The 9,378-nt window shown below is 39.4% G+C and overlaps 1 protein-coding gene across 2 annotated transcripts in view; it reads right to left on the bottom strand.

Moving 5' to 3' along the window:
- Window positions 1–629: 629 nt before the first annotated feature.
- UFL1 (UFM1 specific ligase 1) overlaps window positions 630–9,378 on the bottom strand; it is a 35,466-nt gene continuing 26,717 nt past the window's right edge. The window contains exons 14-19 of one of the 2 annotated variants that reach the window (XM_045294378.1): window positions 8,421–8,587; window positions 8,212–8,342; window positions 6,316–6,396; window positions 5,925–6,010; window positions 4,957–5,137; window positions 630–979 (exon numbers count right to left, since the gene is read on the bottom strand). In XM_045294378.1, the coding sequence (XP_045150313.1) occupies window positions 818–979; window positions 4,957–5,137; window positions 5,925–6,010; window positions 6,316–6,396; window positions 8,212–8,342; window positions 8,421–8,587 (808 nt within the window). In that variant the 3' untranslated portion in view covers window positions 630–817. Of the gene's footprint in view, window positions 980–2,154; window positions 2,630–4,956; window positions 5,138–5,924; window positions 6,011–6,315; window positions 6,397–8,211; window positions 8,343–8,420; window positions 8,588–9,378 lie in introns of those variants that run through there. The other variant, XM_004710910.3, reaches the window with a different exon arrangement.

The raw sequence follows: 9,378 nt of genomic DNA, 5'->3' as shown, positions 1-9,378 counted from the left end.
CAGGTTCGTTTTTGATGGAAACTTTCCCACGTGGTTGTGGTCAAGTAACTCAGAGGAAAGAGCTGCTTGTCCCTTCTTCATCGGCAGACAGGCGGAACTGGGCGTGCGGCTGCACAGTGACCTCCAGCTTGGTGCTGTCCTGTGAGGCTGAAAAGCAGTTTCTCTGAGAGATGGCTCCTTGTTTGGGTTAAGCAACTTCTTCCTCTATTATTCTAATTGAGCATTAAGGTCTTTTCTCCAAATATACTGAGTTCGATAAAATGATTAAGTGCCAATCTTTACAGGACCTTCCTATATGGCCAGGAGTGGAGTGCATTTTCCCATTCTTTCAAACACAAAGCCTAAAAAATTATGAATATGAATGCCCAAGCATAATTTTAAAATATCTCTACTATAAATACAATATCAAGAGTAGCTATTTGCTGAAATCTATCTAATTGAGCTATGAATTACTAACGTGACATGGCTCATGAGTGACAAACTTTTAAGGAACAAAAGATCTATGTAGCCCATGAGAAAAATAAAGGAAAATCCTTTAATAATGTTCAGTGAGAATTTTGAATATATTACACATAATTTGTACATTAATTTATCCTTGCTTTAAATAATAGATGCTTCCAAGTAGCATAAAATTTAAGAGAAAAGGCAATTTTATTACAAACAACATTCTTAATTCTGATCAATTTCATAAATATTTAACAATTTTAATTTTATTAAAGCTTTACAGTTATATAATTCTATTTACAAAGCCAACAGTAAAAGTTATTCTTTACTGTAGAAAAATAAGTTATTTTGTTAAGTGTTACAAAAGTAACTTTCATGAGGGAAAAGGAAGTTTCAGGCAGTACGCTCTCAAAGTACACTCTGAGCTCTCTCTGGAAAGCACGCCAGGCTGCGCAGGGAGCCAAGCAGGAGAGCTGGGGATGAAGCTGGCCGTTTCAGGGAAGTGCGCAAACCACGTGGAAAAGGAGTGCCGGGACTGAAAAGGGGAGAGAACCAGTGCTAGAGTCCCAAAACCTTTGATGCCGACAGATGAAAACAGAATGCTTTCCTTTTTGCTTCTTCATCTCTCCTACTTTGTTTCCTATGTTCTAGAACAGTGACATCCCATGCTGTTTTACATAATTGTAGGTTACTTTGGCATCTGCCGACACATTATAAATAGTAAAAGTTATTAAAGGGTGAATTCAGTTGGGTGTTCACTATTTGGGTAACTGAATAAAAATAGAGAAAACTAATTGGCATTTGTGGTCACAGAGGATTTGGTAGTTTTCTTCCTTTGGCCACCTGAGAATGTATGTAGACACGAACCCTTGGGAAGGCACTCCTTACTTAATGTTTCTGTTAGTGTTGACAGGAGCTCTGGTGGCAGTGCTTCTGCTTGGGCTGTGATCCACAGGTCCACAGTTCAAGACCACCAGATAAAAACGGAGCTTCCTACGCCCATAAACAGTCTCAAAACCTCACAGGACAAGAGCAGTTCTACAGGCTCGCTAGGATGTAGTGTTTATCTTAGTGTTGATAATGATGCTTACTCAGCAAATTTTATTCCCCACCAGAATACTTTAAAACAACACAAGAAGTAGCTCCAAATATCCTAATACAAAGTTTTAAATGACATAAGGAACTACGCAAAACAGCATTTTTCAGTTTTTGAGATTTGCTTTTGTAATATACTTAAAACAAGTTCCTCCTTTGGTAAGTAATGAATTGGCTTGAAATTAGAAATGCAAACAAAGTTGACTACAGAAAAATCCAATTTCAATGCTAAAATGGACTTATAGCCAGTGTCCTCTCTCAATGAATTCTTATTTTCTCTCATTCTTGTTAGCAGTTTGATCAGAATAGATATTACACAGTAAGCATGGCTTGCTGGTGCTCTACACCTATAAAAGCATGGTCTCCCAGACTAAGTCCCATGGAAGTTTTCTCTTGTGGGAAAATGTGTTCCCTCTGACTACCAGCATAAAGGACAAGGGCTTCATAATAAAACAAGAGTACAAATATCTGTGGTCAAAGCACTCCTTTGAATACCTAAGGGGTTTCTCTTTTTCCTCTTATAAAAAGCACATTTTAAATCCCTGCCTAAACTGAATAAATCTAAGATTGCCACAGGAAACCCAGTAAAAGAACAAATGAGACCTTTCCCAGGGATGAAAGATATCAGAAATTTTATTCTCTAAGTCAACATCTAGAAAGAAAATCAACCCCAACTGTATAATTTAAAAATTATAACGTGGACAGGAGGGTCCTCGTGGAAAGTTCAATATACAAAATTTCAACTTTTACCTGAATTTTGGGGGGAGAGAAGGGGTGTTACAGGGGATAAAGATTTGTGAACTGATTTTTTTTTTAACCACTCAGAGTTAGCTTTGTGGAAAATGCTTACTACACAAGTCAATTAAGGTCATTACTCCTCTGTGACAGAAGACTTTCTGGATTTGAGAACAAGGTCTTTAATGGACGGAGAAAGTTCCTGGAGCTCTTTACGAGTGCTACTGGTGGTGTCTTCTTGTTCTTTGGACAGCTCCTCACTTGAGGGGTCATCTCCTTGCCCACCTTTCTTACTCTGACTGACCAACTGCTTTACAACCAAACCTTGATACTTTACCAAAAGAGCATGCTGATCCTGTGAAAAGAGAGTTGAAAAGTTAACAAATACAATGTATTTTCTGAAGGACATAATGATTACAGAAAGATTTGTTCAGGCAGTTGACACTGAGGTTCCTCATCTTTACACTGGTCATATAAATACAAGGGTTAAGTTAAAAAGTACTTCTACCAGGTTCCCAAAGAATACATGGATATGTTTGTTCCAAAAAAAAATGTGTTTAAACTTGTTTCTACAATCAGTGCAGGGGTACACACCAGTTCTTAGTACACTTTTCTTAGTCTCATTAGGGTGCCTTCAAAAGACAGGTCCAATCAAAAGAGCGGTTTCCAAGGGGACCCCCTGCTTCAGCTGCACTCAAGGCAGAGATGAGCTGTGCAGTGATGAAGAGTGTTTTGGATTACAAATGTGTCACCTTGGCAAGTTTTCTCAAAGGACAAAGGACATCCATGGGGACTGATTCCAAAGAAATTTACGATAGCATTGATGACAAAAGGCCAGCAGAGGTAAAAGCAGAGCACTTAGTCCTTCATGTTTGAAAGGGGCAGGGGAGACCTGCACATGCAGTGCATTATTTAATGCTGTTTTTCCAGCCAGTCTCTGTAACTCCAACCCAACGACCTTTTCCTGGGTATGAAGGTGGGGAAAGATACAGGTAGGACTCACCTACGAGTAACTGCTAACAGGAATCATTGATTAGCAATCTGCTGATTATAAAATGAGCCCTCTTTGAAACAGCAGGGGAGATTTCTCATTACCAGCAAGAGCCAGGAGTGGAGCTTATCCTTTGGACCACGAGAGCCCTGCACAGTAACTCTCCTTGATCTAGAAGACAGCTGTGGCATCAAAGGGGCAGCAGTAGAACCAGGAACCAGAACATAAAACACATGATGGACCCAACCCAGAGCAAATAAAGCTGAGCGTTTTTGGACAGGAGGCTGGCTGTGGCACAGGGTGTCTCTGGGCACTAATCGTAGGAATTGGGCTTGCTGACCCATGGAGGTGAAGCTGAGTGCCTTCAGGTTGTGGCTTATTGGAGTAGGGTGCCTGTAGACACTTCATTCGGGAGCTGGGTTCACTGGCAGCTGGAGCTTGAGGTTGAGGCCTGCAGTGGAGTGGCATATCCCTTGGGTATTAGCAGCCCTGAAAGAACTCCGTAACATGTCCTGAAGAACAACTGTGTCCTGAGCATTTTTCACTTGCACTACAAACTGTTAACTTCCTAAATAAACCCCTTAATCATACATATTGTCTCTGCGTTCTGTGTGGTCATTACAATGGCTGCTTCTATGGCCTCTCTCAACACTCTATTGGATGGAAGAGGAATGTATCCATAACATCCATGTACCTGCTCATTCGTTGATGGTAGCAGAGGCTGTTCTATGAGGATTTCACTGGGAAACATTACCCTATCAATCTACTGACTCTTCAGATTTCCTTCGGTTCCCCAAGTTCAAGGAACATTTGAAGAACAATTCTTAAAGTTCGTGAGGGAGGGTATGGGAGCAAGGGGGAAAAACGAGGAGCTGATACCAACAAATGTACAAATGTGCCTGACACAATGGATGTATAATGTATGGACTGTGATAAGAGTTGTATGAGCCCCCAATAAAATAGTTTAAAAAAAAACCAAACAATTCTTACCCTCCTCAAGTCTTACCTTTCTATTCCCCAATTCAACGAACAATTTAAGTCCTTCAAGGATGCCCAAATTATCATTTTGCTGTAGAGTGTATTAAAGAGTGCAGAGTTCTTCAGGGAAGGGTTAGAGCTATGGAAACGCTGCCTTTAGAGGGTACAGGCCTAGATGGAGACTATATTGAGAAACAATAGCTTCTCGTTTGATATATACATCTATTTTAAATAAAGGTTTCTATGCTTTTGTAGCAGTGTTTTTTTTAACTTACCCTCAAAAAAAGAGCCAATCTGGCAGTGTCTCTGCTCTCATACAGTATGCCCTTTAGGAGGCAGAAAACACCAATACTGATCACTTCACTGCAAGCTCAGCTAGGTGCTGTCATCAAAAACACAGGACAAGACTTTTGAGCTCCTCCTTGGAGGTAGAGTACAGCCGGAGTAAGCTAATACTGCACGATCAAATGGAAGACCTGATATTCTTGTGTCTTTTCCATTCCCATTTTAGAATATGTCTTTTACGTTCCCATTTCAGAATACTCTACCTTATGTTTCACAGGATCCCCAAAGACTTCAGTTTTGCTCAGGTTTTAAATTCAATGCTCTAGTTTGTTGCTGGCAATTTTGGAGACAGTGAGTATACACAGTGATTCACACTATTCCACATCGAAAAGCTTTAAAGGTTTCTAGTGTACTGACAATGTAATTACCTCTGGAATTTTACTGTTCAGGAAAGCAATGATCTGTGGAACGCATCTTCCAGGTGCATGGAGCATGCTGTGAGTTACGAACTGAAACAACAAGACTGACGTGAGGTGCAGAATAAGAGCTGGGTCATCTGAGACTTTTAGCTGCTCTGCCAGTGCTTGTCGGTGTTGGAACAGTATCTGTCTACACAAAACACATCCACAGAAATGCGTTAGTATGAGATTCTCAAGAATTCCCTTCTCCCCCCTATATTCTTCAGCTGTACTTTTATTAACTACTTCCACAAACACTGTAAAGGACATTTTAAATATGGGACATACACACATACGACCCCAAAACTTCATGAACTAGTAATGCTAGAAAACGATACACAAAGCTGTAGAGCAAGGATAGTTCTTTGAATGGACAGAGCTCAAATACGTCTGCATTGATTCTTTACATAGTACAGAAGACCCCAAGGTGAATGAGAAGTTCCTCGTCTAGATCAACTCCAGGATTAAGGGATTCTAGTACGTACCAATTCAGACACCTAAGTGTTTTAAAACTTTGAATATGCTTAAAGGCCTAGAGCCATTTAGATTCAATAGTTCTCCATCTAAAATCCATAGTCAAATTCAAATTTTGTATACAAAAGGGCACACGTTTACAAATTCATTAGTAATGTCTACTAGTTTCGTAGTCCCGGGTGACACACAGCTAAGTTTGGACTCTATGTTAAAAGGTTGACAGAATCTACTTCTCAGGTGTCTTGGAAGACAGGCCTGGCCATCTGCTTCTGAAACGTCCCAGACCCGAACAGCTTATAAAGCAGTTCCCCTTTGCACATATGGGGTCACTGTAAGTTGAAAAAGATGAAAAGACAACTAACAATGAGAGAGCTTCAAAACATTCACGTAAAAATGGAAATAGAAGATAATGGGATTTTTCCAAGTACATTTTGAAGGCCTTTGAATATTAAACACAATATTACCTTTCTCTTTTTTTGTCTCCCTTTTTCACCATAATATCACAAATTTCTGCTGCAGAATCCAGACAAGCAAGAAAGTCTTCTATGCTCTGAAAAGGCATTAAATACCACAGTTTACTACTTTACACTATTGCCAAAGCAACTTCGCCATCTAATGCTTTTTGATTATGTGAGTGAGTGGTTTTACTTTTTAACCCTGTAAATGCACACGCGTATATATTTAAAGGTCTCTCGGTCATCCATCACATCTTGTAATTTAGGACTCAAGAAGGCAACGTGTCCCAGCTTCGTTTTTCCCTTTGCCTCTCACGTAGTTATCTCAGTGAAGAATGCAAGTTTGGGTAGGGTTTACAATCATTCTCACGATATCTAAATAGAACCAACCTTTACTTACCTTTTCATTCAGAGAGTTATGAAGTTTTGTGAGTGCTACTTTGGTTTCTTCTGATAATTTACTTAAAATCTTTTTTCTTACCTGTAAAAATAAAAACAATCAACTTTGGCACTGTACTGCTGATGACATGCAATGGATACAAGATCAAGAAAAAACCCCAAAACGTATTACTGTAATAGAATGCTGAATGGAACATATCCTTAATGTGGATTTTACACATCAAACTAGGAACAAATACATGCTAGAAAAAAAATGCTAGAAACTTAAGAACAGAAAGGTAAACCAATAGACTGGGCCAGATGCAGACCTCGGCCTCCGACCGCCTCAAACAATGTAAGCTGATGCCTCGAGGGCCCTGACCTTGCGGGAAGTACAGGATTTGGAGGAAAAGGCTGGCTTTTCCTTTCTACGGGGTGGGGAAGAAGAGTGCGTTCCTCCCCAGTGCCAGGGGAGGGGCCCTACACACACAGATCAGGGAAGCCTGTCAGGACAGCGGGTTTCTGTTCCACGGCTGGATGTTTATACTTCCGTATGGCTCGTGGAGCCTTTTCAACATCCTTCTCCTCATACACTGAAGTTTGGTGACACTCTTGACCAGAGTCCATTTACTGCTTCCCGTGGAAAATTTCCAAAGGAAGAAGCTGCTGAAATGGAGAGATGGGCGAAGGGTGGATAACTACTATTTACCTGCTCCCATCCCACATCAATCCTGGGGTCCTTGTAAAGCGTGGCAGACAATTTGATATAGTAGTCCCTATAACAAGGCTTACCCAGGAGTAGGACACAGGGAAATGTGGAGGAAGTGGGGATTTACTTCTCAATCCAGAAGAAGAAAAGGCTCCAGTACTTTGCTGGCATAAAGTATCTGGGGGATTGGAGAGTGGTTCCCACTATGAAAATCATGTGAAACTCAATATGCAAAAAAACCCAAACAACCTATACCACTGATGTAGTACATGTCACATCAGCAGATACCATAGCTGAGGCCCGAGACTTACGTGACTTGACCTAGGATCAAGGGTAATGATAACCTGCTCCCCCTTCCCCAACAGCCCCCCCCCAAAAAAAAACATAACAACCCCCAACCAACCATACAAAACAACTAAAACCCAAACTCACTGCTATCAAGTCAATGCTGACTCACAGTGACCAGATAGAACAGGGTAGAAATGCTGTGGTTTTCTGGAACTGTAACTCTTTATGGAAGTAGAAGGCCTCATCTTTCCAGCACTGATCTGCTGGTGGTTTCAAACTGCCAACCTTGAGGTTAGCAGCTCAACACACCACTATGCTACCAGGACTCCTTGATATCTAGCTAGTTACATGAAAATATTTTTGTTTCCTTAATTTTTTTCAATATCCCCAGCCTTAGAAAGACTGAGAAGACACTGGAGGGGGAAAAGGAGAAGGAATCGTCATTGTCATCCTAAGACACCACTTAGGACAGACCAAAACTTTAAGTGACTGAAACAGTTTAAGTTAGAACGTAAAAGTATTAGAGATGAGCTCTGAATTCACTGTGAGATTAAAATTTTAAAGAATGAATTGGAACTAAGTCTAAATAAGGAGATAGTATTACTACTTGGAAATTACTGCAAAGTTAGGAATCTGGCCAAAATATTGTAAAGAGAACTGCAATCAGCAATAAACAAGAACTGTGATATAATTAAGAAAAAATATGAAACTGTTTATTCCCAAGAAATCAGCATCATTTTAATAAACTGGTTATTTTACCAGTCCTGCTAGCATCTCTATAGACAGTATACTTAAACTGAAGAAAACTAAAAATCTTTTCCATACTTTCCTTTTTTCACTATTTCAAATGTGAGAAAAACAAAACATGCTCATATTTCAAAACAAAACACATCAAGAGTGACAAGAACATCCGTAACATACTTCACTTGTAATGGTTGCAGGATCGTCTACTGCCATCATTAAATCCGAAGCTAAGAAGTTGAAAATGAGGTTAGTGATATCAGTACAGATTGTCTTCAGCAAGTGCTTAGTGAGGGCAGCCTGTGTTTCCTCTGTAAAGCAAGGATACTTTATTAAAAATAATTCTTAAGAATGATGCAAATCAATTTTAAAAATAGTATAACATATACCTGCAAACAATTTCATCCCTTTTTCAAACAATCTAATATTATTGTACAGGTTTGAAACTTCTTCTTGCAAGTCCTTGAGTGTGCGTTTTCTACCAGTTCCAGTCGCAGAAGAAGTTGAAGATAAGAATACTGATCGTACCACTTCAAGATAGCTTTTATTAAGAGGTCTGTGTATAAGATAAATACAGTTTTTAAGAATGTCCTGGAATTTACCAATAAAATATTTTCCTATGAAAATAAAGTTTAAGAAAAGCTCTTTACTTTCTTTGAAGAGTCATTTCAAAAATAGTTCATGAATAAGAAGTCCCCTAACCTAAGATTGATAATATAAATAGCACATCATTTTCCCCAACTCCTAAAGTACACCAAGTTGGTGCATTAAAGACAATAGGAACAACAACTTTACAACTCATACAAATTTTTAGAGGGAATCTGGAGACTATAAAAGCCAAAAACCATACTCATTGCCACCAAGTCAACTGTAAAATAACTCATCACTGCCATCAAATGATTTATAGCTGTTTCTTTTCTTTTTTACAAATGAAAAACACTGCATCCATATACAGAAAAATTTTAGTAAGTTGTTTTTTAATCATGAGTACCAAAGCTGTGTACGTAAACACTAAGAGTTAGATGAACTGGATTCCTGAATTGCATTTATAAAAACGTACCTATCAGACTAGCTATAGGGACGGCTACACTAAGAATGGTCAGGTAACACACGACTCTTGCACTATCTACATTTTGCTTGGCCTACAGTAGTAAAACCTACATCTACTTTCTTTGACGTCTGTTTTCTCTGTAAGTAAAAACAAGGTGCCCTGGTGGCACAAATGGTTAAGCATCTGGCTGCTAATCAGATCTATGTGCCTATATTTATAGGTTTAGTATTAAGGTAGCAGAAGGACATTGGGCCTCCACTCAAGTACTCCCTCAATGCAAGAATACTTTCTTCTAT

The sequence above is a fragment of the Echinops telfairi genome, unplaced genomic scaffold (assembly GCF_000313985.2).
Source record: "Echinops telfairi isolate 266 unplaced genomic scaffold, ASM31398v2 ScPeMD7_3533;HRSCAF=4204_0, whole genome shotgun sequence".
In the NCBI taxonomy this organism is placed as follows: Eukaryota; Metazoa; Chordata; class Mammalia; order Afrosoricida; family Tenrecidae; genus Echinops; species Echinops telfairi.
This window is presented reverse-complemented; position numbering and strand designations above follow the sequence as displayed.